Source organism: Ailuropoda melanoleuca, chromosome 11 (genome assembly GCF_002007445.2).
Source record: "Ailuropoda melanoleuca isolate Jingjing chromosome 11, ASM200744v2, whole genome shotgun sequence".
NCBI lineage: Eukaryota > Metazoa > Chordata > Mammalia > Carnivora > Ursidae > Ailuropoda > Ailuropoda melanoleuca.
The window spans coordinates 110,154,681-110,182,581 of NC_048228.1; the positions used below are offsets into that span (position 1 = coordinate 110,154,681).

Below are 27,901 nucleotides of genomic sequence, written 5' to 3' on the forward strand. Positions count from 1 at the left end.
CACCGGGCACCCTTGACCGAAGGCAGGTACGTTTCCACCGCCCACCTGGGGGCTTCAGGCCTGTCACTGTGATGGTAACCCCAAGGACATGAACAATAGTAGTAGAGACCAACACACATAGCGCCTTTTTTAATCCTCCCAGGCAGGCAGGTGCCTTGCTGTCACCGGATGCAGATGAAGGAACACAGGCGCAGGGAAGGCAGGTAATTCACCCAAGATTTCCCGATCTGCAGTCAGCAAGTCCAGGACTGGAGCCAGTGCTTTGGAGTCCAGCTCTCCGGCACTGCCCCAGCTGCCCCTGCCGGCTCAGCACCTGCACACTCTGCTGCCCCCCTCCCCCACCTGCACCCCCAGGGCCTCCTCCCCATCCTCTCTGATCTGAAGGCTTCCCCTCCACTGTCACTTCCCCGGAATGGACAATCATCATTTAAAACACAACCATGACCCTGCTGTGGCTCCCTAGTGCCTCCAGCACAAACCCCGAGACCGTTGAGGCCCTGGATACCTGGGTCCTAACCACATCCCCTCCCCCCACCACACTCTGGTCAAATACCCCCCACACACCCCATGCAGGAGCCTCTCAAACCCCTCTGGACCTTATCCATGCTGTGCCATCAGGAACCCTGACTGAAACAGTTTCTCTCCACTTAGGAGTCCCCTCTTCCAGGAAGCCTTCCTGGGAAGACTGAAACTGCAGAGGCCTATGCAGACCAACATTCCCAAGGCAGAGGAGAGCTAGGTGAGGGAGTGCCAACAGTCAGGGTTTGGGGCCTATCAAGGCCCAGACTGCCCACCCTTCCCAAGCAAGTGAGAAGGCAGGGTCCCAAATCCTGTCTCCAGCCCAGTGCAGGCACCTCATGAATGGGTAGAGGTGAGCCCAGCCCAACCTTGTGTGTCTGCCCCCTGAGTGAGGGCCCAAACGGCAGACCTGAGTAGCCCTCCCGCACTTGATTCAGGCCCTGCAGATGGGGAGAAAGCAATTAGAGCTGGTTTAGGGCCCACCTGAGAAGGGGGGGTGGGGGGCTGGCACTGAGGGTCACAGACAGGTGCTCTGGGACGAAATGGGCAGGTGGGTGAAGGGGGTCCCGGCTTGCTTGAAGGCTGCCCTGGACTTCAGGAACAGGTTTGTGGGGAGACACAACTGAAGCGTGAAAACTTGCAGCAGGTGCGTAGGCTGCCAAAGGCAGGTGTGTGAAGAGGTGGCTCTGAAGCGGGGGGAAGTCAGAAACAAGGAAGTGAGTCAAATGCGAGGCAATCTAGTGCAGTGTGGGGGTAAGGTGGGTAGTGGGGAGGGGTCGTGGGACCATGAGCAGGCTCCAGGCGGGGGCGGGAGGGGGCAGGGGCATGGCCCACCCGCTGGGTAGGGTAGGGTCCCAGAGAGCTGCTCTGGGGTGTCCAGTGCTGCCAGCCTCCTGCCCTGTTCTGACACCCTGCCCCCTGGCAAAGGCACCTAAGGAGGTGGCCCCCCCAAAGGGCACCCAGCTCCCCTCCCAGGCCTCGCCACTTTCCAGCCCCCAGGCCCACCTTTTGGGGCTCACCAGGCGGGAGCCAAGCTTGCCTGAATGTCCAGCCCAGGCCACTTCCTCCAGGAATCCCTCCCACTGGCAAGCTCCCACTGCCCCTTCACGACAACTGACCTGAAATGCCAACCCGGTTCAAAGTCTGCCCCTTTAACACTGAGACCTGGCACAAGGGGCTAACCTCTCTGTCTCAGCCCCACATCCACAACCTGACCCACAGAATTCTCCTGGAGATTGCGAGAGTTTCTGTCTCCCACCTGCCTGGCACAGGTGAGCCCCCCAATATGCTGCTGTTCATGTTATCATCCAACCATGACAGGGTGCCCCCTGGCCCTGTGCTGGCTTCTGTCAGAGGGACTGGGGATGTGGGGTTTTGCCAGGTGGACAAGGCCCACGTCCCTACTAAAAGATGGCGTCTCAGTAGCAGGTGTAATGACTGAGAAATGCATCAGATGGTGGACAGTGTTTGGCGGGGAATTGAAAGGAGCTGATGTACAGCCTTCTGCTTCTGCTCCAGATGAAGTAACAGGGACCAGATCCACATGCTCTCGCCTGAAATGGGGGGTGGGGGGGGAAGGCAGAGATAAATATATGTGAAAAACAACACCCCAAACACAGAACATTACACAGCAAAGGACAGCGATCCTTGAGAGCTGGGAAACAAATGAGGGAGACTACGACCATCCCTGCTCCCTGCCTGGAGAGAGTTTCCAGGGTCAGTGTAGGCAGTGGGGATCCAGGCAGAGCCCAGAGATCTCCCTCAGTTGAGGGGATAGAGCAGGGAGTCCTAGGAGGGCAAGGTAGGCAGAGTTCACAGGGCAGAATCCTGGAGAGGAAATAGCTATACAGAGAGGGACCCCAGGGATCTACGGAAGTTTCAGCTGACTGCAGACTGCTACACCTAACTGAGGGGAAGAGCCACCCAGAAAGATGCGAGCCCACAGAGGGTGGGAATAGTGCCAGAATCTCACAGCCAGGGTTGAGAACCTCCTAATTTAAGGGGCATCACCTGGAGTAGAAAGAAGAGTTTTGCCTCAGTAGCAAGGAAAAATCAACCCTAGGCTACATATAGTTCTGGTCCTGCCCAACAAAGCTTATAAACAAGACCCAAAAGGATCACACAAGTTCCAAGTAACTTAACTACATCCCAGAAAGAAACACAAGGATGTCTACAGAAATACAAAACTATCCAGCACCAAAGGTAGACTGTACAATGTTTGACATAAAACCAAAAATCATTAGGGATGAAAAGAGGTGAGAAATTATAACCCATAATGAGAAGGAAAAAGCAATCAAAATTAACTCAGATGTGACAAAGGTGAGAATTAGTAGGCACACGTACTGTGACTATACTCCAGATGTTCAAGGTGCTGGAGGAAAGACTGAATACGTTAAGTAGAGACATGGAAGATTTTTTTAAAGCCTCAGATGGAACTTCTAGAAATGAAAATTAAAACATCTGAGATAGAGAATACATTCAACGGGATTGATAGAATATTGCAGAAGGAAACATTGTGAACTTGAATTCATAGCAATAAAGACTATCCAAATGAAACACAGAGACAAAAATGACTGAAAAGAAAAATGAACAGTGTCAGTGAGTCATTGGGCAACTCCACATGGGGAACTACTGGTGGGGTTGGGGTCCTCGGAGGACAGGAAGCGGAGGTCAGAAAGAAGAAGTATCGTAAGAAAATGGCCAGAATTTTTACAAATGTAATGAAAAACATAAACCCACAGTTCCCAAAAGCTCAGCAAAACTTAAGAACAAGAGGCATGAAGAAAACTACATTAAAGCATGTATGTCACTCTCAAAACACTGGAAAACAGCTATAAAGAGCATAGCTTAAAAGTATCCAGGGGATGGGGCGTCTGGATGGCTCAGTTGGTTAAGTGTCCAACTCTTGGTTTCAACGTGGGTCATGATCTCTGATCTCAGAGTTGTGGGATCGAGCCCCCTGTCGGGCTCTGTGCTCACTGGGGAGTCTGCTTGGGATTTTCTCTCCCTCTCCCTCTGCCCCTCCCCCTATGCTCACTCTCTCTCTCTCAAATACATAACTCTTAAAAAAAAAAAAAGTATCCAGGGGAAAAATTTTGTATACAGGAGCAAGGAAAAGGGTGTTCTGTTGATGTCCTGTTGGATGAAAACAATGCACGCGAGACAGTGGAGCAATCTTTTTACAATACTGATAAAAGAAACCCTGCCAACCAGCATTCTTCATCAGTGAAAATATCTTTTGGAAACAAAGATGAAATTAGGACTTTTTCAGACATAAGGAGCTGGAAGAATTAATCATGAGCAAATCTATACTACAAGAAAAGTTAAAGGACATCCTCTGGGCACCAGATAGAAACCTGAAGACACAGACACACACTAAGAAGAAGGAGGAGGAGGAGAAGAGGGGGAGGAGGAGGATAAAGAGCACCAGAGACAGTAGCTCCATGAGTAACAATAAGAGATGTTTTTCTTATTATTTAAATCTCTTTAAAAGACAATCAGCCATTTATTTTTTATAAATTATTTTTAGAGTCCACACCTGATGTGGGGCTTGAACTCACAACCATGAGAATAAGAGTCACATGCTCTACCAACTGAGCCAACCAGGAGCCCTGACAATCAGCTATTTGAAACAAAAAATAACAACAGTGTATTGTGGGGCTCATATCATATGAAAAAGTAAGATATATGACCACAAGAGCCCAAAAGCTGGGAGGGGAAAGTGAAAATACAGTGTTGTAGGGCTCTCTTACTACATAGAGATGGTATCATATCACTTGCCAAGTTAAAAACATGTAGTATAAACCCCAAAGCAATCATTACAATAGCCTAAGAAAGCATTACACCTAATAAAGCAACAAAGGAGACAGGTGGAATAATTTTTTTTTAAAAAGAAAGAAGGCAGAAAAAGAGGGGAAATAGCAGACAAGGCAAATAAAAGATAAATAGCATGATGGTAGAGTAAGCCCAACCACATCAATAATCACACTAAATGTAAACAGTCTAAATACCCCAATTAAAAGGCAGAGGTTGTCAAGGCACCTGGGTGGCCCTGTCTGTGAAGCGTCTGCCTTCAGCTCAGGTCATGATCTCAGGGTCCTGGGATCAAGTCCCGCATCAGGTTCCCTCCTCAGTGGGACGTCTGCTTCTCCCTCTTCCAGCCCCTGCTCCTGCTCTCTCTCTTTCTCTGAAATGAATAAATTTTTAAAAATCAGTCAATCAATCAACCAATGGCGAAGGTTGCCAGAATGGGTAAAATAGCAAAATTCAACTCTATGTTACCTACATAAACACACTTCACACAGAGACACACATAGGTGAACGTAAAAGGCTGGGAAAGGATTCCCATGCTGACACTCATGAAAAGAAAGCCTGAACGGCTATCCTGGTATCAGACGGAGTCAGTTTCACAGTGAGAATATCACCAGGGCTAAATAGGGTAATGTCATAAAAGCAAACTGATAAAGGACATAACTCTAAATGTGCGTGAACCTAATGACAGATAATGAAAGTCAAAAACTGGGGGAAATGGGCAAATCCACAATCACATGTAGAGTTCCATGCTCTTCTCCCAATATTAGCTTCAACAAGTGGGCAGAAAATAATTAGGGACATAGAGGACTGCCAACTAACTTGGCCTAATTGATATTTATAGAAGAGTCTTTCATCTTCTGGACCCAAGTCTCAACATATGCAAAATAATTCAAGTCATCAAAAGAATGTTCTCTGACCACAGTACAATTATATTAGAGATTGCTAACAGAAGGCTATCTGGAAAATTATCAAATATTTGCAAACCAAATAATCCACTTCTTAATTTTCCATATATTGAAGAAAAAAACAAAAAGAAAATTAAAAATTATTTTGAACTAAATGGAAATGAAAAGACAACGTGTAAAAAAATAAAATAAAAACCTTTATTTGGAATGCGGTTAAAGCAGGTCTTAGAGAAACTTGTAGCACTAAACACCTATTTAAGAAAAGACATGTCTCAAACTAATGACCTTAGCTTCCACCTAAAGAAAATAGAAAATATGAGAAGAGATGAATCCCAAAGCAGACAGAAAAAGAGAAGTGGCAAAAAGAAATAATTAAAAATCAATGAAATAGAAAATAGAGAAAAATAATGACCCAAAAGCTGTTTCTTTAAGAAACAGCTGGAATCAAAGAGGGAAGACACACTATTGATGAATGGAAGGAGTGAGGTCACTCCAGTACAAATTCTGCACACATTATACAATAATAGGAAATGTTGCGAATAACTTTATGACAACAGATCTGACACATTAGATAAAATGGACAAATTCACTGGCAATTACAAACTGCCAGAGCTCACTCTGGAAGAGAGAGAGAGCCTGAATATACCTATTAAATGGTGTGAACTTTTTGTTAAAAACCCTCCCACAAAGAGAACATCATGCCCAGAGGACTTTCCTGAGAAATTCTACCAAACATTTAGTGAGGGGGCACCTGGCCAGCTCGGTCGGTGGGACGTGAGACTCTTAATCTCAGGGTGGTGAGTTCGAGCCCCACACTGGGTGTAGAGATGACTAAAAAGCATTTAGGAAGGAGATAAAACCCATTCTCTACAAATACTACCAGAAAAGGGAAGAGAAGGGAATGCCTCTCAACTCATTCCATGAAGCCAGCAACATTATCAACAAGATAAAAACAATATAATGCGGTTTATCCCAGGGATGCAAAGTTGGTTTAACATTTGAAAATTAATTCATGTAACTTGCCATATATTTTTTAAGATTTTATTTATTTATTTGGGGGGGAGGGCAAAGGAGAGAAGGAGAATCCCAAGCACAGAGCCTGATGCGGGGCTCAATCTCACAACCCAAGATCACAACCTGAGCTGAAACTGAGGGTCGGATGCTTAACCGATGGAGCCAGCCAGGTGCCCCTGTAACTTACCATATTAACAGAAAGGAAAATCAGGAAGATTATCTCAATAGAGGCAGAAAAAGCACTGGACAGAACCCAACACCCATTCCTGATTATTAAAAACTCTCAGCGAATTAGGCATAGAAAAGGCTTCTCCAACCTGACGAAATGTTATGGGTGACATCATACTTAATGGTTAAAGACCAATGTTAAAGCTTCCGCTAAAATCAGAACCAGGCAGTGGGTTTGCTCTTTTCACTGCTACTCAACATTGTACTGCAGGTTCAAACCAGTACAAATTGGAAAGAAATAAGTGAAATGGTCTTGATTTGCAAATGACGTGGTCGTCTATGTAAAAAATCGGTGTAACCTACCAAAACAAAGCTACTAGAACCAACCTCCTTTAGCGAGCTCAACGGGATGCAAGATCCGTGGGGAGAAGCTGGTCACAGGAGCGCGCACAGCGAACAGTGCCGTGGGTGCAACTGTCTTGGAAAACAGTGGGGCACGTTTTCTCACATATCAAGTCTAGTCCCGTGATCTGGCCGTTCCACGCCTAGGTATTTACCCAACAGAAAAGAAGGCACGTGTCCACACAGATACTTGTGCTCGAATGTTCACGGCAGCTTTATTTGAAATAGCCCCAAACTGGAAACTGCCCAAATGGCTGACAAGCGAGCGGGCCACCCGACTGACTCACACGCATACAACAGGTTAGCAAAAAACACACTCGCAGCAACACGGGCGAATCTCAAAATAGTTACGCTAAGTGAGACAAACATGGGAAGGAGAGAGTGCGCACCATGCGATGGCATCTGTGTGACGTTCTAGAAAAGCCAGGGGAGCTGTGGCGACAGAAGGCCGATCTGGGGCTGCCTGGGGCAGGGTGGGGTCCAGAGCAGGGGAGCTGGGGCGACTTCTGGGGCTCACTGATGTGCACTACTTAGATTGTGCTCACGGACGTAAACGTGTCCAAACTTGTCAAATTGTACACTTTAAATAGTGCAGGTTATCGCACTCAATAAAGTATTATTTTTTTAAAAGACAAACCAGGTTGGGGGGCTAGAGAGACAGAGGAGGAGCCTTCGTGGGGGGTTCGGGGGGCTGCTGAGGCGACAGGTGCCCCAGCACACAGACGCTCCATCAGTGTTCGCTGGCTGAGTGCATGAACACCTGAGCTGGGGATGTAAATCGGTTTTGATTTTTTCATGCACAAACCACATTTTTGGTGTCACCTCCCCTCCTGTGACCTATTAGTTCAACTTAGACCCTCACTGGAGCTTTCCCTTAGCAGAGCACAGAGCGGACCTCATTCCTGGATCTGCTCTGGAACCACGGTTTGGAGGGACCTGGACCCACTTACTCCTTCCTCTTTGAGGGAAACTTGGGGTGCCACCTGTGCCTCGCAGCCATAGACACTCTAGGGTGGGTAGCCCCATGTGCACTCCCCTGAGAGGTGAGCTCAGGAGAGCAGCCTGTTTCTCTGAGCCTTGACCCCTTCCTAGGGTCGGCTGTCCCCACAGGAGCTCACCCGGTGTCCTGCTTCATGGCCGGCTCTCACGGCCGGGGGGCAAGAACTCCTGGGGCTGACCAGCACTCTGAGATTGAGCCTCAGGCCCCTGCCTGCATATGCACACCCCTGAATCCCTGAGGGGATCCCTGCCCAGGGCCAGAGCAGGTGAGCCATCCTGACCAGGACTGATGGGAGGACGAGCCTACCTGATGAAGAAGCCCAGCTCACCGCTGTCATTGGCCCTGGGGGTTCCCTGTCAGGTTTCTCTGTAGCTCTCCCCAAAGGCAGTTGTCTGGGGGGGGCAGGACCAGGGGATGGTGCTGGCATTCACAGCCCCCTCCCACAGGGCGTCTGCTACACCTGACCTCACCTGGAGGGGTGGCCATTCTACAAGCTGGCCCAGGGCCCCAGGAGGACAGGTTCTAGCAGGTGTGGAGGGCAGACAATGGGGCTTTGGCCACCTCCTGCTGCTAATTAGGGGTGTCTGCAGCCCTACTCCCCTGGGCAGGGAGGGGCCACTTGGAGCACCCTACAGGCAACTCCTCTCCTCTGCCAACCCAGTGGAGACCCTTGAGCAGGAGAGTGCAGGGGAGATTTCTGGCCTGGTCTCAGGGTGCTTGGGCTGCACCCCAGTGGGCAGGGCAGGCGGTGCTGTCCTCCATGGTAATGTTGAGGTGTTGGGTGGGAGAGGACCCATGCATGACCTCTGGCAGCTGCACCCAGGGCCTCTCTTGGTCTCAGAAAGGTCTGCATTCATGACGTTCCATCATGCCAGGGGCTGAACTCCATTCATATCCCCCTGCCCAAGCGGACCCGGTGCCCCCTCTGGGCTGTGGGCAAGGGCACCAGGCTCAGGTGCAGTCCCTCTTCTGCAGTCCCTCCACCCATCCTGGGGCCTGCAAAGGGCCCGACTCCTTTCCCTCCTTCTCTACCCCCCACTTTCCCTCCCCGTGCTGGAGTCCAGGTCATGCCCAGGTGTTTGGTGGCACCTGGCTTCTCTGCCTTTGGCTTCCACTTGGGTTTGGTCTATGCACAATCTGGAAGGAGTCCAAGGGCAAGTTCAGAGGTCTGTGGGGCAACCCTCTTCCTCCCTCACACCTGGGAAGGGTAACGCCCATGCCAGCTGCCCTGGCCCCTGCAGGAACCTCCCTTGGGCTCTCTGCTCCCTGACACACCCGTACAACCAGTTCCTGCATTAAAGATGAGCTGGAGTGTGTGTGTCCTCCCTGCCGGGGCCCTGACCCATGGGGCCATCAGCACTTGCGGTGGCCCCACAACACAGACCTTCCACATGGGCTCCTGGCATTAGGTGACTCAGATCTGAGGAGCTCGGGGCTGACCCTGCAGATGGGAAATGGCGTCATGGGTACTCAAATTCCCCGGGGGGTGGGCGGCGGCACCGGGCGGAGTGCAGGTGGTGGCAAGGGGCTGGTTGCTATAGCAACAGCAGTGTGTGTGAAGTCTGGGCACCTCTCCCTCTCCCTTGAAAGGGAAGAAAGGAAAGTGAGCTGAGGGCATGTGGGGCCGGGGCCTCTCTGGCCACAGGGTGGGCACACAACCTCGTTCTACGTGCTGCAGTCCGACACAAGGCTGGACCAGCAGAAGCCTTCATTTGCTGAGGAATGCGATTTTCAAGGAGAGGGACACCCAACACCTGAGAAGGACTCGGGACAGATGGACAGGAGACCAAGGCTGCTGAGTCCTCTAGTGAGGCCATCACGCCCCCGTGTGACCACATCTGTGCCTGGATCATCCCTCTGCCTCCAGAACCAAAGGGAGGTTAGGAAGAGGGAGCCTGGAAGCCTCGCGGAGTGGGTCTCGTCCCCGCACAAGTGTGGGACATGCAGCCAGTGCGCTGGGCCAGCCTGAGCCCCTGGAAGGGCCCGACTCTGACCTGCTGCTCTCGTGCACGCTCCTGGGACCAGCAGCGCCCGGAGGTCCTGGAAATGCCGTCCTGGCCCCCACCCCAGGCAGGCTAGTGAGTCAGACTGAAGTTTTGAGAAGACCCCGGTTTCGCACACATGGGTGTTTCTGAACTTCAGGGGTCTTCTGCAAACAAGAGGTGATGGTGGTCTGGTGGGCAGTTTTCAGACATAACCTGTCACCACGAGGCTTCAGGGCCTTGTGTCCAGGCCCCACATCTAAGCCGGGTCATGGACCCAGAGCCCTTGATGGAGGGGGGAGGTGGGGTCCCCTGAAAAAAAAGAACTCAGAATCCAGTTACTGTTACGTGTCCCCAGGTATGTAAGGGGCCCTGTGGCCATTTTCAGGTGAGTGCCCTCGGACCTCCTAGAGGTTACTGGATAATGGCCTTGAACCGATGAGAATGCCTGAAAACCATCACAGACACCGACGGGGGCCTGGGGACGTCTGACAGTACATGGGCCCTGGCCAGAGCCTTGAGCCAAGACCCTTCCTGCTGGGGTTTCTTCAGTCCCCCAAATGTAGGGAGAGGGGTGGCCTCATCCCACGTTGGTTCCCTCACCTGCGCAGGGAGGGCCAGCACAGAAGCCCCCAGGCCCACCCCTCCCTGCAAGCCAAACCCACCACGTTTCCGGAAACTGCAGAGATTCGTTCCAGTAGGACACCTGGAAGCTGCAGGGGGAGGAGGGGTCCTTCTGTGTTCCCACAGAACTCTGTCAGATGCTGTTAGAAGGACAGGGGACGAGTGCACCCCATGGCCACGGCAGCCATAGCTGAGATTATGTTTCCTGCAGAGAAGCACACAGTGTGTCTCTTGATACACCGCTAAGCCAGGAAATGCTTCCTTTCTAGCCTCACCGAGGAGGAGAATCAGCAGCAGCTTGCCCTCACACGGTGGGGACTTTCACACGGTGGGGCCGTCAGCGTGCTTCCACGGTTTGCCCCGATGGTACCCCCTCTCCCAGGCTTAGTAGGATCCTGGGGGATCTTGGTTTGTTTGAGGACATTATGCTGATCGGACCGGGTGTGTGGGGTTAACGGGCACCCCGGATGCCTTAAGCAAACCCGGGCTGACCACAGGGTGGAAGATAAGCCCCGTTGACGGCCGGGGGCTTCCAGGGCCCGGAAGGGAAATGCTGGGATGTCCCACGAAGTAAGGTAAGTCAGCGTACCTTACAGCACCCAGTTCCAGGAGGCACTAATTTGGGGTGCAGCCCGCACCACATCTGTGCATGCTTCTCTAACCAACTTCCCGGGTGTCATGCACTGTTGCAAGAAAAAGCCCCCTGGCACGTCCAGGCATGCCACAGGCCATCTTGCCACTTGGGAGGACAGCCCGTCAGGCCCACGGTGCCTGACACATCTGTGGCTGACAGGCCTCTGGCAGGTGCCAAAAAGAGAAACAGCTCTGGGCCAGACTCCTAGCATCCCCGAGCAGGGCCGCTTCCTCCTCAGTCAACATCCATTATCCACTTGACAACAGCTCTGCGCTCGCTGCTGAGGTCTTGGTAAGGTCTAACCTGACTGACCCAAGTGCCCAGCGAGAACCGAGTACGTGCGGTGTTCCCTCCTGAGGTGAGAACACTGGAGGCGGGGCCCAAGCACATTCGCAGGTGAGCTGTATGAACAAGAGGGTCCAGCTCCCTCTCTCCCTCCACCGACCTAGGGCTTTACAAGGGTGCTGGCTGCTGGGAGACACTGTTTATGGGCAAACGTATACATACACCAGTGTCTCTCAGGGGACCAAGCCAAGGGGACATCTAGCCCAGAGTGGCTGTACAAAAGGGAGCATACCAGAGGGTGACCAGCTGGCCAGACTCATAAAGACCAAGACAGGAAGCTTGAGGACAAGGTCTGGGGAGCAGCACAGACTGAGAGTGCTATCCCACCCAAACACCTCCGTGGATCCGTGGGGTGTCCCCTGCATCTGAGACTCGTCACGGGCCTGTCTGCCATCCCAGTGGCAACTCCACGAGCCCAGGTACAAAGAGGCCTGCAGCAGGGGCAGAGCCTGTGTGTCGGCCAATCACATGGACACCCCAACTCTCAGAAAGCCCGACCCCACACCATCAAAGACCAAAGCTGACCAGTCAGCCTGGTCAGAGAGCGGGGATGCATCAGCAATCTGGTGACAGGCTGATGACGTGGACGTTATAAGCACGGCGGAGACGGTGACTTACCCCTGGGGGCTGAGAGGCACAGCACAGATGTGCGTCTGCTGTCCTGCTGAATGCCCACTGACTGCCCTGGAGCCACGGTCCCCTCCAAGGGGGCACCCAACCTACCACCGGCACAACGGCAGCAAGCTCACGCTGGGAACTCCCAGCCGACGTGCAAACCGCGCGTGTGCTGCTGCTTTGCCAGGAGCCAGAACACACAGAGCTGGGGAGAGGGGAGTAGTCCCCCTGCCTGAGGAATCTGCTCAGCGGCTCTGAAGGTCTTGGCACCCAAGGAAGGACCGAGTCCACCAAGGAACCCAGTCCCCCTCCCGTAAGCTGGAAGCGGAGATGGCCCCTCAACCATCAGGGGTCCTAAGGCCACGGACCCACCAGGTAGAGAAGAGGCCGCTTTCCTACTGGGTTGATGGATCCCAAGCACCATGGAGAAATGGAGTCGGTGCTTATTAGGAGCTGAACTCACTCCCCCACGAATTCTTACGCTGACATTCTAACCCCCAGTGCCTCCAAACAGAATTGTATTTGGAGACAGGACCTTCGAGGAGGTGATGAAAGTGCCGTCACGAGAGTGGGTGCTACTCCCACGGGACTGGCGTCCTTGGGAGACGGCAGTAGGACAGAAGGCAGGGAGGAGGCCACTGTCTGCGAGCCCAGGAGAGAGGCCTCGGAAGGAACCAGCCCTGCCCGCACCTTGGTCTCAGACTTCCCGCCTCCGGGACTTCTGTAGTTGGAGCCTTGAGGCCAGCGGGTGGTTGCACCTCGTCATGAGGCCTGAGCCGGCGGAGACAGGGCTTCGTCGGGCAGCAGCACCACGCCGGGAGCCCCTCTGCCCCCTGTACACTAACAGCAGCCAGCAGGTTACAGTGCCCCACAGACGCAAGGGCTGGGCCCCCTGGCACTGAGCCCTAAGGTACCCACACGGGAAAGCAAGCAAAGGAACAGGGGCTGACTGTGGGGTTCAGACGGAAGCGTCATCGCGCAGACTTCCCCCACCCGTGGTAAGGCAGCTGGTGAGACCTGGCGGTCCTCGAGTTTTTGGCGTAGACAGGCTGGCAGGTTTGGGAAGCCAGAGGGGTCGACTGGGCCTCATCTTCCATCTGCCCTTTCAGACCCTTTTAGACCCGCATCGCCTCCCCCAGCCCTAAGCCCAAGGCAGCCCTGGAGGGCAGTGGGTAGAGGGGGATCAGGACCTCCACACCTCCACCCCTGCTCAAAGGGCCCCCCAGACTGGCTGCACTCCTGGGCTGAAGCTCTCTGCTTCTCACACCTGTCTGTCTTGACCGGTGAGTCCTCCCTCGCATGCTCTGTTGGCCCTGGGGGTGGGGGGAGGATCCTGGGGTCCTGCACTTCCCCATGCAGCTCCCCACCCACCGTCGCATCTCTGTGAACAGTCCCATCATCCTCATCTCAGCATGCCACCTGTCTCCTTCTGGGCTCAGATGTGGAACCAGGATGGCTGTGGAGGCAGGCACGGCTCACACAGACACCGTGGGCCTTTTTTGCTGCTGGCCACAGTTGGGGCCAGACAGCCTGGAAGCTCCACCCTACCTCCGGAGCACTGGTGGAGTGCAGGGGTCAGCCTGCCTGGGCCTCAGAAGGTGGGTTCCCATCTGTGCTCCAAGCTGATCCAGGTGGGCCCCCTCCTGCTCTGCAGAACGGGCAGGGGACAGGAATGGGGCCCACTGCACCCAGCAATGATGCCAGAGACCCCAGGTAGGCAGGGCAGCCATCCTCATGGCAGCTGGACCTGTCTCCCTGTGCCCAGCCTGCTCCCCACCCTGGCCCCCACGGCAGCAGAAGGCCATGCTCCAGCCAGATCCCACGTCTGCCCTTGGCCCGTCCACAAAGGCCAACCCCAAGTCCGAGGAGTGGAAAGGCACTTTAAGGGGTTGAGCAAGATGACAGGAGAGGATGAACAGAGCCGACCGATGGGCCGCTGGTGGTCCAGCCCATCTCAGCTCCTGGCCGCCCAGGTTCACGGGTCAGCACAGCCTCACGGCCACGGGGCAGTGGGGGCCCTCATGGTGCAGGGACCTCCAGGTATCGCACAGGATTCGAGAAGGGGCCTGGCCGGGTCCAGTAGTCCACTGCTCGAACCCGGTAGGAGCCAGAGGTGACGGCAGTGTCTGAGGGTGCAAACATACACAGGTGTTTTTGAGTGCACGCCCCCTTGAACCCACCCCAAACTCCTAGAGCTCCCTAACTCTGGGCTTTGCAAGGCCCTGGACCCCACCCCACGGACACTGTGCCGAGGCCCAGAAATGGGGCAGCTGAGGGCAGAGGGTGACAGGCACACCTGGGCTGAACACGAAGAGGTTAAAGGTTGACGGCTTCCTGCTGACAGGGGCATACACGCCACCATCCGCGGAGAACTGGATCTCATACGTCCACAGGCACCTGGGGAGGGTCAGTCAGGACCAGGGCTAGCGTCCAGGATAGACTCACAGCCCCTTCCCTGAGCCCTCCCCGGGTCCCTGGCCCTCTTCCAGCCATGAGGACAGGCCACACGTGATGAAGAGAGGGGACTGGAGCACAAGTGCCACCTGTCAATGTTCCCTGCAGGTACCCCCACCCCCGATCAAGCAGGCTGGGATGTCTTGGGCCATCTGTGTGGCTGCGAGAACAGCGGGAGTGGGGGTGTGAGGGGCGGAGGAGGGGAGGAGTTGGAGGACCACAGTGGAGGGACCACGTGCGCACTGCAGCCCCAAGGGACCAGGCGTAAGCAGGGATGAGCAGCTCATACAGGATGGGGATTAGGGGAGTGGCAGTGATGCACTCACGCACTTGGAGCCCACATGCTCATCGGACCAGACCAAAAGCACCTGCCCCCTGGTCAAGGGCAGAGCACGGAGCCGGGTCACCTGCAGGGAGAGGCTCAGTGACTGGGGGGTTGGAGGAGCCTGAGCAGCGGGGTAGGGGGCTGCCACTTGCCTGGCCTGGTGGCTTCTCGGGGCGTGCGCACACGTGCACGAGCAAGAGCGAGGGCACCCGGAGCTCCGGGCGAAGTGTCAGACGGCCACTGTCAGGGAAGGGGCGTGGCGCCACGGCCACCGGATCCTGGGGACAGGGACTGGTACTCAGGGCCTTGGGATCTCGACAACCACCCTGCCCCCACCCCTACCCTGCCCTCGGACCTCCGCTGCGCGCATGCGCCGGAACTCCTCTGCGGAGGGGAAGACCGGCCGGCCGAGGCGCTGCCACTCGCCATGGGGGCTGCAGAGCTGGTTGTCCAGGTACAGCGTGACGTAGACGAGCCCTGCGGAGCCGGACACTGGAGCCACGCCTCGCCGGGCCCATCCCCTGCAGAGCCACCCCTTCCCTGGGACCCCAGCTCACCCGGCGCTGGGGACACCCCGCGCAGGCGCAGGGTCAAGGCGACGCTGCGGTTGGCATGGGCGCTTGTGTCGTCACTCGCGTAGACCAGCACCGTGGCGCGCCAGGCGTCAAGGGGGCCTGCCGGGCTGTGGGCGCTGGCTAGGACGCCCACCGTGTGGTTGCTGTCCAGCACCGTCCCGGCTTGCGACACCTCCGCGCGGAGCTGCTCGCCGTCTGCAGGGCAGGGGTGGGGTTGTCGCTAGGCGGAACCACAGCCTCCCAGAGCCGCCCTCCCCGGGCCTGGCTTCCCCTCATTCATTCCCCTCCATGAGGGGTCCCCCCCAGGAGGGCCCAGCCACGTGACCCACTGAGCTGGGGAAGAGCGGGGCGGGAGGGGCAGGAACCTCCCCTCGCCCCGCAGGGCATATACATCGGTGCTTCCCCAGCCTTGGGGCCTTTGCACAAGCCACCAGGGCCTGGAATGACACCCCTGCCCCACCGACCCAGGCCTTGGTCCTGGCCCCGCCCAGGGCGCGCCCGGCGGTTTCCTTCTCCAGTCTGGGCGGGCGCAGAGAGGGAGGGGGCTACCCAGCAGGGCCAGCAACGCCATGGCCGTGAGCACGGGCTTGCGCAGCAGCTGGACGTGCGGCGGCCGCGTCGTGTTGACCTGGAAGCGCGCGGTGAGCGTGCGCTGCGTGAAGTAATGCGGGTGGTAGCTCAGGAAGGCGTTGTCGTTGCTCAGGAGCCCGTACCGCAGCGCGGAGCTGGTGTTGGCCACCAGCAGGTTCTGGTGCTGGGCGATGACCTGCAGGCGTCGGGGCGCTGCAGAGCTCCCGGCCACGCGCCCGCACCCTCCCCCCGTCCCCCGCCCCGCGTCAGGAGCCGCTCCTGGGGTATGGCCTGGGGGCCAGCCTACCTTCACCACCAGGGCCGCGTAGGTCACGTCGGCTCGCCAAGGCTGCGGCAGGGACCAGCCCACCAGCGGGTCCGCTTCGTCGTTGTAAATGGGGGTGTTGGCAAACTTGGGGAAGAGCCGTTGTATCTGCTGCACGGTCGCCTTTTCCTGCTCCAGGATGTAGATGGAACTGCCCGCGCCCTGCGGGGGTTGGCCTCAGGACGACTGGGGTCAACTCTCGTGACTCCGAGAAGGCGGGGGTCCCCTGGCGGGCGGAGGGACAGGGGGCGCGGGGTGGGGGGACGATTGTACCTTCTTGTGGAGGGAGATGTAGTCCAGCCGCACGCCCAGCTCCCCCGTGAAGAAGTTGGTGCCGTTGTGACAGTGCCCCAGGAGGGCCCAGCACAGCGGGGAGCGTGGCCAGGGGTGGAAGGAGTCCCCGGGGCCGCCTAGGCGCAGCGCGGGGCTGGCAGCCCGCAGACCCTCGGAGCAGGCGTCGTAGTAATTCAGGAAGCCTGGGCGGGAGGGAACGCAGAGTCCACACCCTGGCGCCGAGGGGCTGCTCCCACCCCTTCTCCTCTCACAGGACGCGGGAGGCACCACGCACCTTGCATGGTCATGGACACATTGTCAAAGTCGTGGTGGTCTGGCTCATTCCACGTCTCAAAGTTCCACTTGGAAACGTGTGAGAGTCCATACCTACCTGCAGAGTGTCCCCACTGTCAACCATGGCCCCCTCACGGGGAATGCCAAGCCTATCCCAACTCACAGGGAGGCCTGCCTACGGTTGGATGTTTGGCCGTGACAAGGGTGTCTGATTCCATATGAGCCCACCGTACCCTGCCAGGCCTCCTTCCCCATCAGGAGACCCTGGCTCAGGGTTCATAATAGACAAGACCAAGCTCGTAGCCTGGGTGGTATGGGAGCAGAGCCTGCCCAGGAGTGCCCACCCTGTCCCTCCAGGACCTGTGCCCTGCCCACCAATGTATCTCCTGGCCAAGAGGGAGACCAGCTCCTTCCACTCAAACACCTGCTGCTTGTCTTCAAAGTTGGTGAAGCGTTTGGAAGGGCTGCCCATCAGCTCAAAGCCTGCAACACAGGAAGTGGCCGTCCGGCCCGGGCCCCACCTGCCCACGCGGCACCCACACTCCGTCCGGCCCGGGCCCCGCCTGCCCACACAGAAGCCAGTCCTCCACACACAACCACTGAGGACCCAGAGGGGTCAGGTCATGGGGAGGGGACGGGACTAGAGGGCAGAGGGCAGGGCTGGCTGCTTACCTGGGACGAGCTGGTTCTCCCTGAGAAGATCCAGGTACCCATCCAGATGGGTGAGGTTGTAGCTCAGGCCTTGCCCAGCTGACCCTCTGTAGGACAGGGGACATCAGGGCAGAGGGAAGTGGGCCCCAGGCTGGGACTGTGGCCACATTCAAGCAGGTAGAGAGCCTGCAAGGTGCCACACAGGTCTCAGATCCAGACTCCTCAGTGGGTCCCTCCCTTTGGAAAACACCAACGATGGAAGCCTATCAGTCATTCACAGCCTAGTACGAACCAGTGTGCCTGTACTGGAACCCCACCCCCAAGCCTTCAGGAGCTCCGAACAGCTTTGGGCTCAGGGGTGGCACAGGGCAGGCAGGCAGGTCTTTTGGGAAAGGTACAACAGAATGGAGCAGGAGAGAACAAGGCACCCTGAAGACAGCTGACTGTGGAGTAGGGAACCATGGAACAAGAGCCTGGCAGGACCCAGGGGATGCCACACCCTGCTTCTTCACATCTCCTGGAGGCCAGGGCTCCAGATTGGTCTCAACAGACTCCTCTCCCCCTCCCACACTCAGAAAAGGGAGAAGGGCAGGCCCCCACTAAACTACACTCATCCCACACTGGGGCCCAATTTCCTCCAGGTTCACATTCTGGGAGGAGACAGAAACCAACAGACAACTATTTGAATCTTAGGAACACATCAGATGTACCATGAAGGGGAAGGGACAGGGAGCAAAGGATCAGGCAGGGAGGGCCTCTCTGAGGTAACACCTAAGACCTACCAAGTAGCGCGACAAAGCCAGCAATGAGAATGCCAGGGAACAGACAGGGCAGCATATGCAATGGCCCTGAGGTAGGAGTAAACTTGAGATCAAGCAGCAGAAAGCATGGTGTGGACCTGGGGAGAACAGGGTGCAGGCTGGACAGACTAGGTCTTTGTGCCCAAGGTAAGGATGGGACCCTGACTCAGAGTGAAATGGGGAGCCCTGTCGGAGATCCAAGGAGAAAAGTGCCATGACTTTGTTTTTAAGAATTTTTTTTTTGAACAGTTCTAGGTTATAGCAAAGTTGAGAGGAAGGTACAGAGATTTCCCATTCCCCCCCTGCACACAGGCAGAGCCTTCCCCACCAGCCACATCCACACCGGAGTGGGACGTCTGTTATGGTGACCAGCCTCCACTGACACGCCATCATCACCCAGAGTCCACAGACGATATCAGGGCCACCCCTGGTGGCGCACGTTCTGTGGGTCTGGACGAGGGCATCAGGACAGGTGCCCACCCCCGGCCCCCGAATCCCCGTGCTCCACCTGTTCATCCCCCCTCCCCCCAACCCCTGACAACCGCTGATCTTGTTACTGTCCCCATAGTGTTCCCTTCTGCCATGATGTTTGGAAAGGTCCCCTGGGAGAGGTGAAGCGCCAGGACCGGGCGGTGGCCACAAAGACATAGGGAGGAGCTGGAGCAGCCGATTTAGGAGGCAGAGGGGACAACATCTGCAGACGGATGGGGGATGTCTCGCACAAGCCTGACTTAAGCAGCTGGGTGGGTAGGGGTACAGGAGGCATCGAGGGTGGGCCGGTGTTGGGGGCTGCGTGAGGAAGCCGGTGGCCTTCCGGGGGGTCGTGCAAGGTTAGCACGGAGCCTGGGGGTGGCCCAGACTGGGGGGTGTTGTCTCGTGAGCAGCACAGGCAGGCGCGCTGGCAGGCATCTCGGGGCTTCCCCTGAGAACATGCCTGCTCCGTCCGTCAGTCGGAGGGAGGGAGGTGGCCAGGGGCAGGAGGCCTGCAATGCGCCCTCTGTGGCAGCTGGGGAGGAGCAGAGTGGGGTCACCGAGGAATCTGGCCCTGAACAGCTTTCATCTGTCAACCTCCCCATCCCACGCCACAGCTTGGCTGGCCCACGGTCATCTCCCTGGACACAGTGAGGACGTGGGTAACTCAACGCCTCCCCCACGTCCTCCTCTCCCCTGCCTCGCTTTGTACAGGGTCAAGGCTGAGCCTGGGCCTGGCCTTCGAAGTCCACCCCAGGGACCAGGCCCAGCCACCGCACGCGACTGCCTCCTGCTCCCCACCCCGGCCCTGCACTCTGCTTTCCCTCGCTGGCCCCTCTGTGCAAGGGCTGTGTTCTCCTACCTCTGGGACCCAGCAGGACAAGCCTGTGGGCAGCGGGGATCACCTCCCTCACCCGTTTTCCTCCCATCCAAAGGTCACGACTGGTAGCAAAGAAAACTAACAAGCACTTGGGTAAAAATTAAATGTGCACAACAGACGGTTCCAAAGTCCCACTACTGTGGTGGGGGGGGGTGGGCAGGGGTGATGGGGTGACCAAGTGGAAAGTGAAGGCATGTGCAGGGGTTCCAGGCTTTCCCTGCAGCCCAGCCTGCACACACCGGGTGCACAGCAGGCCTCGGATACATGCTGCTACTGTGCATGGCGTCCTGGGCCAGTGGGGTACCATGGGGGGGGCCCCAACGCACAGGCATCCCCAGCCTGTCCCCCTAGATGGACAGGAGCGTCCCCTGGCCCAGCCAGCCTCGACGGCAAAGGATACCCTGTGAGCCAATACACCTGTCCCAGGGCCCAAAAAGCCGACCTCAGAGGTGACCCATGGCCAAGGAACCCCAGAGAGCAGTCCTTGGGCTCCACTGTGGGTGCCTTGGTCTCCCTCTGCCTGGCCCAGTCAGAGTGAGGATCTGAGAGACCTCATTTAGGGAGGAGGCTGAGCGGTGAGGTGAACTGCAGAGAGGCTTGGTTCTCCACCAGCCTCCATTCTGCGGCCCTGGAAGGGTCCGAACCTGGGCTCGAGGCCTCCTGCACCTGGCACGTGGGCTGGGGCTGCGGCGGCTGCACAAAGGGCTCATTCACAGCGCGCAGGCGGCAGCGGTCGGTCGGGCTGCACCAAGGCCCCCCACTGCAGGGCCTGAGCGCCAGCGCCGGGAGGACAGAGCTGCGACCGAGCCTGGTGAGTGCTCCGGTGCTCGAGTGCTCGGGGCGGGCCCGGGCCGCACGTGCGCGGGGGCGTGAGGACCCGGGGGACGCCGCGCGCTCGGCGGTGGGGGTGCCGCGTGGGGGGCAGGAGGATGGGCCGGGGAGCGAGGCGCGCGGCCAGCCTGGAGCGCGCGCGCTCAGAGGGAGACATGTGCGGGGAAGGGGGGGGCGCGCGCGCGGTGGGCTGACAGACCCGTCCCCCAAGGGAACCCGCAGCCTCAGTCTGAGGATGGGGATGGGAGGGTGTCAGGCTCAGGGCCAGCTGGCAGGAGAGGCCAGTTGCTCTCCATCTTCCCATCCAGCACCCAGCCCCATCGCCCAGCACACGCGCGTCTATCTGCCCCTGGCCATCAAGCAGTCTTCTGTGTCACACAACCCCAAGGGCGCTGAGGTCACCCAGGGGGCTCTCTCACTGCCCCCTTGCCAGCAGCTGGGGCAGGAGATAAAGGCATATGCCCTCCTCAATAGCTACTCTCCCCTCTGCACCCCGAGGAGCGCCTGATCTGCCCCCAGGAGGGGCCTGAAGCTCTGAGCGGCCATGGCTCTTGATCCAGGCAAACAGCTCGCCACCAGGGGCCAAGTGGGTCCTGGGCTGGACTTTGTGCGGGGTCGGTGGAGGGAAGACCCTAGGCTGTGTCCTAGGGCAGGGAGACCACTAGGGGCCGCGGCGCCATGGCAGCCCCGCGGGATGGGCCCCTTTCCGCACATAATCCTTCAAGATCCCAGCGAGGGAAGTCCACCTCAGTTATCCAGTATAAGAGGTGGGGGACCTGAGATCAGGGTAGTCGTATCATTTGTGGGGCACGAGGGTAATCGTCTAAAGCCATCATGTGCCTTCACGCCAGCCCTTGCTCACGCGGTGCACCTGCCAGTCACGCCGGTGGCCCCACCCCCACCCCACAGCAAGAAGGGCGCACCCGGCTGGTGCTGCCTCCTGATGCCTGCTGACCCTCCCGCCCTCAGCAATCCGCATGCGTGCACGCGCACACACTTAGCAGTGGCCGCACACCTGCTTTCCGCACAAGGACACAGAGCAGAGGCCGAGGATACAGCCGCCCAGTGCCGAGCTGGCCTGCACTCCGGTGGGGACCAGACCTGTCTCACGTCACAGGAGGGAGGATGGCCAGGGATGGGGTGAAGAGACCGGCCCCTCCCCCGGCACCCTTCTCCTCCTTGCGTACCCTTGGTTAGCTGTGGGCACCAAAGTGACAGGCCCCAGAGCTGAAGGGTCCCCTGCTGCCCGTGCCCTGTCCCAGGACTGGCTGGGCTCATGGGCCTTCTGCCTCCCCCAAGGACCCCAGAATCCAAGCATCCTGCTCCAGCCACTGGGTGTCCTCGCCCACCCTGTCCCACAACGGGGGCCCGGCTGGGGGCTTATCAAGAGGCCCACACAATTGTGAGAGTCTGATTACAGCACAACTCCCTGGATTAGCCGCTCAGGTAACACTGGCTGGGGGGAAACCCATGACTCAGCAAACTTTGGGGTAAATAATTTAACTGCAAGCCCAGCTGGCCAAGCAGTCAGATGGTCACCAGGAGCACTGCCTGCGGTGGGCGCCAGACCTGCCGTGGCCTGGCTCCTGGCTCCAGCTCTGTGCCAGACCCCTGCTGCCCACACTCCCCCACCGGCCAACAAAAGCCAGAGGGCTCTGGAGTTCCAGCCGGCCGGCACATTCCGGCCCCGAAGGGCTGACAGGCCAGCTGCCTCGCTACGCTCCAGTCCACCAAGCCTGCGAGGGGTTCCCTCAGGTAAGATCATCCCGGGGCCCTGCTGGAGGACCGTGAAATCCCCAGGCGACAGGAGAGGCCAGCTCTCTGGGTGACAGGGAGGAGGGTCTCTTTGAGGACCCTCAGGCACAAGGCCGATGTCGTTTCAACAGTCCTCGCTCTACACACCTGGACTCTGGGGGCTCGGTGGGGGGAGACCCCTGCGTGCTGAGGTCTTCCCAGGAAGGAAACACACCTCGGCATCCCTCTGGAGCTCATGGAGGCTGTGCCAAGCCGTCTTCCACACCCCGGGGAAACTCCAGGCAAGAGCAGGCTGGGCCCTGGAAGGCCAGCTGCTGTTGGGACCCAAGGGGCAGTCCCACACTTGTGGAGTGTTATCACACACCTGGGAAAGGGTACCCCACAATCCCGGGAGCCGGACGGAGGACACACGCCAGTCACCTCAACTTCCCTCTCAGCTGGCCCCCGCTGAGATCCCTCTCCCAAAGCACGTCCCAGGAATTCTGCCACAAGGACCAAGGGGTGGCCAGCGCCGCCCTCCCCAGCACAGATTTGGGGTCCCAGTATCTCCAAGGTTCACTGGGGGCATCAGGAAGCCCTCCTCCTTCGAGCCCATGGTAGAGAGGTGATGGAAGGGCTGCCAAAGGGGACCATGGTGGTTTGGATGGGAGATGGAGGGGCCTGTGCCTGCGTGGGGAGGTGGACAGTGAGCAGGGGAGCCGGGCTGGGCCACGCGTAGGGCTGGGTCTCTGCGCTGGCCTCTGACCCCAGCAGTGACGCCCACCTCCGTTGCAGGTTTTCCCTGGGAGTGTGGCAGGCCGGGATGGACGTGTCCGCTGAGTACGTGCCCCAGGGCGGGGGGCCGGTGCTGGTCCGCCGGCGTTCCCCGGTGCCCCTGGGCCTGCGTGAGATTCTCAAAGCCAGGCTGTGGCAGAGCTGCACGTGCAGCACGCGGAGGGCCTGGGCGCTCCTGCAGGGTCTGCTGCCCGCCACACGCTGGCTGCGCCAGTACCGCCCGCGGGAGGCCCTGGCGGGCGACGTCATGTCCGGGCTGGTCATCGGCATCATCCTGGTACCCCAGGCCATCGCCTACTCCCTGCTGGCTGGACTGCAGCCCATCTACAGTCTGTACACGTCCTTCTTCGCGAACCTCATCTACTTTCTCATGGGCACCTCGCGCCACGTCTCCGTGGGCATCTTCAGCCTGCTCTGCCTCATGGTGGGCCAGGTGGTGGACCGCGAGCTGCTGCTGGCTGGCTTCGGCCCCGCCCAGGACGGCCCCGGGCCCAGGGACAACCGCAGCAGCACCAACGCCTCAGCCACCATCGCGGGGCTCAGGCCGCAGGACTGCGACCAGGACTGCTACGCTATCCGCGTCGCCACGGCCCTCACGCTGGTGGCTGGGATTTACCAGGTGAGGGGCCGACCAGGTGGGGTTCTGTCGAGCGGGGAGCGGGCCCCTCCAGGGCTCACTGCCCACACAGAAGGGCCAAGTGCAGGGCCGTGCAGGGTCAGGGCCTCCGAGGATGGTGAGTTTAACCAGCAAGGACAGAACAGGCAGAGGTGGGCACGGGGTGGCATCCCAGGACGGGGGCACCCGAGGGTCTGAGGGCGCCCAGGAACAGGGGCCCTGTCCAGCTAACAGCGGCCTGGACAGGAATAGCTGGCTGGAGGGTGGCCTCAGCTCCAGACGTCCCTGACTGGCCCACACAGCTCCCCTGCGTTTCCTGTCCCAGGCGGGACCCCGAGAGGCTGCCTCTCTTCCTGCAGCCTCCCCACACCCAGGGCTCTCCTGAACCGGGCCTGTCCTGTCCACCCCAATGTCACACCCTCCCAGGGGGCCCAGGTCTCCCAGGAGGGGGTCAGTGCCCCTTGCAGGACGGGAGAAAGGAGCTGCTTTCCAATGCCCGGAGCCTGCGTGCGTGAGAGAACCAGAAATGAGCACACGAGGCCACGTGTGCACCTCCAGCGTCCACTGTGCCACGTGCGCGTGCACACGTGCGTGCAGGGGACTCTGGGCAGTCCATCCGGGAAATAAGCAGCAGCAATGAAGGGGTGTTAGGCTCTGTGCTGCGGCCACCCCTCAGCCGTACCAGGCAGGCTGCTGCCCTGACCACACTCTGTCCACAGGTCCTCATGGGCATCCTCCGGCTGGGCTTCGTGTCCGCCTACCTCTCACAGCCGCTGCTCGATGGCTTTGCCATGGGGGCCTCGGTGACCATCTTGACCTCCCAGCTGAGGCACGTGCTAGGCGTGCAGATCCCACGACACCAAGGGCCAGGCATGGTGGTCAGCACGTGGCTGAGCCTGCTGCGTAACGCTGGGCAGGCCAACCTGTGCGACGTGGTCACCAGTGCCGCGTGCCTGGCTGTGCTGCTGGCTGGCAAGGAGCTCTCCGACCGCTGCCGGCACCGCCTGAAGGTGCCACTGCCCACGGAGCTACTGGTCATCGTGGCGGCCACGCTCGTGTCCCACTTCGGACAGCTCCACCAACGCTTTGGCTCTAGCGTGGCCGGTGACATCCCCACTGGTTTCGTGGCCCCCCGGGTGCCAGACCCTGGGCTGATGCGGCGTGTGGCGCTGGATGCCGTGCCCCTGGCCCTCGTGGGCTCGGCCTTCTCCATCTCTCTGGCAGAGATGTTCGCCCGGAGCCACGGCTACTCCGTGAGGCCCAACCAGGAGCTGCTGGCCGTGGGCTGCTGCAACGTGCTGCCTGCCTTTTTCCACTGCTACGTCACCAGCGCCGCCCTGTCCAAGAGCCTGGTGAAGACGGCCACCGGCTGCCGCACGCAGCTGTCCAGCGTGGTCAGCGCCTCCGTGGTGCTGCTGGTGCTGCTGGCCCTGGCGCCGCTGTTCCGGGACCTGCAGCGCTGTGTGCTGGCCTGTGTCATCGTCGTCAGCCTGCGGGGCGCCCTGCGCAAGGTGAGGGATGTCCCACAGCTGTGGCGGCTCAGCCCCGCAGACGCACTGGTCTGGGTGGCCACGGCAGCCACCTGTGCGCTGGTCAGCGTCGAGGCCGGGCTGCTGGCCGGCGTCCTCCTGTCTCTGCTCAGCCTGGCTGGCCGCACACAGCGTCCGCGAGCCACCCTGCTCGCTCAGATTGGGGACTCTGGCTTCTATGAGGACGCTGCGGAGTTTGAGGGCCTGGTCCCGGAGCCTGGGGTGCGGATATTCCGCTTTGGGGGGCCTCTCTACTACGCCAACAAGGACTTCTTCCTGCGGTCACTCTACGGCCTCACGGGGCTGGATGCAGGGCACGCGGCCACCAGAAGGAAGCAGCGGGGCCTGGAGGCGAGGCTCACTGAGGGAGACCCTGTTGAGGGCGTGGACCCAGTCACTAGCACGGCTGCACTGGTGCCCACGGCGGCCAGCTTCCACGCCGTGGTCATAGACTGTGCTCCACTGCTGTTCCTGGACGCAGCCGGTGTGGCCGCACTGCAGGACCTGCGCCGAGACTACGGGGCCCTGGGCATCACCCTGCTCCTGGCTTGCTGCAGCCCCTTGGTGAGGGACACCCTGAGGAGAGGCGGCTTCCTTGGGGAGGACCGGGGGGACGTGGCCGAGGAGGGGCAGCTCTTCCACAGTGTGCACAGCGCCGTGCAGGGGGCCCGAGCCCGCCACAGGGCGCTGGTAGCCACGGACTCCGCCCTCTAGCCGAGTGGGCACCAACACCGACCCCACAACCCCTCCAAGAGTGACGCTGTGCCCCTCCGCCCTGGAGGACCCAGGGGACACACAGAGGACCACGACACTTGAACATCCGAGAGCTGCACCTTTGAAACGAACCGCACAGTGCCACCCGGGCCCACGTGCTGTGTGTCCGCATCTTACTGGGTGCCACCGTCTTATTGGAACAAGGGCCCCGAGGCCATTAAGGTGCCTCCAAGGTGCCAATGGGATACGGTCTCTTGGCCTGCCCAGTCCCAGTCCCACGGGCGAGAGGCGGCAGCTCTGGCCAGGGGCCCGAGGGTCTCTGTGTCTCCGGAAGTCTTCCAAACACACACCCAAGTGTTCCTTACGTCTCACGCCTTGGCTGGGCTGAGCTTTGCAGGGCCAAAGGGGGGGGTGACCAACACAACTTCAGCCCAGCCCTGGGGCAGTGCTCCTGCAAAGCCTGACCCGCGAGCACATGGCACGAGGTATGTGGGTGCACACTCGCTGGTGCCGGGTCCAGCCACAACGCTGGCGCAGCAGGCCACCATCTAAGTGATGTCCAGTGGGATGCCAGCTGTGCCCAGTCCAGGGGCTGCCCCAGCACCCAGCACAGCCCCACGCGGCCTCCTCCACACAGGGCGCCCTGCCGGGAAGTGTGAGGGCAACAGCTCCTGAGAGCAGGACCCCCCTCCCTGCTGCCCCCACCGCGATCCTGAGACCAGGATGTGGTCCTCCGCTCAGCCTCGGTCTTCACCTCCATAAAGGGGCCCTGCCAACTGTCCCCATCACTCACCTGGCTGTGATGAGCTCCAGCAGCCAGTGGGTCCGGACCTGTTCAATGCCACCATGAGGGACAGCACCCACGTAGGCCAGGTTGAGATGGTGGTCCCAGCTGAGGTCATACCGGTCAGCCTGGCTGTGAGGCAGTGGGGGGCTGGGGACAGAAGAAGGGGGATGGGGCATAAGTCCCCATGGACGGGGCCCGGGATTGCCCAGGATACCCGTCTCCAGCAGCTGGACTGGGGAGTGCCTGCCAAGGAATGTTACTGTCCCTGATGTAATAAAATGACCCCTAACACCAGGAATGTTATGAAGTCTCACGTTTATGGAAATCAGGGGCTCCCTGAGGAGAGAGGACCACATCCCAATACCCTGCTCCTTCGCCCTTTAGCCAGGCGATCTCGGCCAGAAGCAGGCCACAGAGAGGGTGGGAGACACAGGGGTGTGTCTGAGACACAGGCAGCTGGGGAACAGGTCCCACGACAGGGATGTCTGACATCACTGCGGCTGCCCCCTTGGGAGGGCCCTGGTGTGCAGCAAAGAGCAGTGTCCTGGGCCGCTGCCCCAGGAGGCCACCAGGCAAGCTCAGGGCCCGTCTGCAGGCCTCCACCTCACAGGGCGCCCACTCAGAAAAACCCTCGTGGCACCCAAAACACCACCTGGAGCCCGCCGACAGAGAAAAACCCCAGTCTCACTGAAGGCGGACCCGAGAGGAAGGAGTAGGCCGGCCAGGGACGGTTAGGGGTTGGGCGGCCTTGCTCACATCTGAGCGCCTAAAGCGCTCCATGGGCGTTGGGGCCCAAGGGTCTCTCCAATGCAACCAGGGGGTCCAGGAAGCCCAGGGGCAGGAAGCGCGTCCAGGTTCGGGAGGAACATGCAGCGGGATGGAGGAGAGATGGGCCTCTCGGGCCTCAGTTTCCCCACGCGGAGCGCTCACCAGAAGCCGGTGCTCCTCCAGAAGGGCCGCAGGGGCCGCAGCGTGCGGGCCGCGTCCACGAGCACTAGGTGCGGGGCCTCTGCCAGGGCCCGGGGCGCGGCCAGCAGCGCGGCCAGCAGCGCGAGCAGCGGGGCGCGGGGGCGCGCCGGCCGATTCCGCCTCCGGGTCGCACGCCACGTGACCGCCGCTGCTGGGCGGAGGCGGGGAGGTGGGCCGGGTCTGGATGGGTTCTCGGAACCCGGGCGCGGCAGGGCGGGGCCGGCGAGTGGGCGGGGGCGGGGGGGGTCCCCGCTGGGCTCCAGCCTGGGGAGTCCTGGAACGCTGCC

General features: G+C 59.2%; 2 protein-coding genes and 1 non-coding gene across 8 annotated transcripts; 1 reads left to right on the plus strand and 2 right to left on the minus strand.

Annotated features, from left to right (window-relative positions):
* Nucleotides 1–4,054: 4,054 nt before the first annotated feature.
* TRNAK-CUU lies at nucleotides 4,055–4,127 on the minus strand. The gene has a single exon. It is a non-coding gene; the product is annotated as a tRNA-Lys (tRNA).
* A 2,883-nt stretch (nucleotides 4,128–7,010) lies between these two features.
* Nucleotides 7,011–27,741, minus strand: IDUA (alpha-L-iduronidase). 5 transcript variants are annotated; one of them, XR_004628954.1, is made up of 14 exons: nucleotides 27,576–27,741; nucleotides 26,652–26,792; nucleotides 17,510–17,595; nucleotides 17,213–17,320; nucleotides 16,839–16,934; nucleotides 16,544–16,746; nucleotides 16,253–16,432; nucleotides 15,925–16,141; nucleotides 15,358–15,570; nucleotides 15,156–15,277; nucleotides 14,953–15,078; nucleotides 14,802–14,882; nucleotides 14,318–14,418; nucleotides 7,011–14,147 (listed from the first exon to the last, which is right to left on the minus strand). XR_004628954.1 is itself a non-coding variant. In XM_034672275.1 (14 exons), the coding sequence occupies exons 4-14, from the start codon at nucleotides 17,307–17,309 to the stop codon at nucleotides 14,041–14,043; spliced, it is 1,425 nt and encodes a 474-aa protein (XP_034528166.1). In that variant the 5' UTR covers nucleotides 17,310–17,320; nucleotides 17,510–17,595; nucleotides 26,652–26,792; nucleotides 27,576–27,741; the 3' UTR covers nucleotides 7,011–14,040. The 5 variants fall into 5 exon arrangements, 3 of the variants coding, with proteins under 3 accessions (XP_034528166.1, XP_011229605.2, XP_034528165.1); XM_034672275.1 differs by having other exon boundaries at nucleotides 14,806–14,882; nucleotides 15,925–16,027; XM_011231303.3 differs by having other exon boundaries at nucleotides 14,806–14,882.
* Nucleotides 20,388–25,858, plus strand: SLC26A1 (solute carrier family 26 member 1). 2 transcript variants are annotated; one of them, XM_011231286.3, is made up of 3 exons: nucleotides 20,388–20,450; nucleotides 23,000–23,618; nucleotides 24,335–25,858. In XM_011231286.3, the coding sequence occupies exons 2-3, from the start codon at nucleotides 23,028–23,030 to the stop codon at nucleotides 25,856–25,858; spliced, it is 2,115 nt and encodes a 704-aa protein (XP_011229588.3). In that variant the 5' UTR covers nucleotides 20,388–20,450; nucleotides 23,000–23,027. The 2 variants fall into 2 exon arrangements, with proteins under 2 accessions (XP_011229588.3, XP_034528141.1); XM_034672250.1 differs by lacking the exon at nucleotides 20,388–20,450 and adding an exon at nucleotides 22,098–22,225.
* Nucleotides 27,742–27,901: the final 160 nt, after the last annotated feature.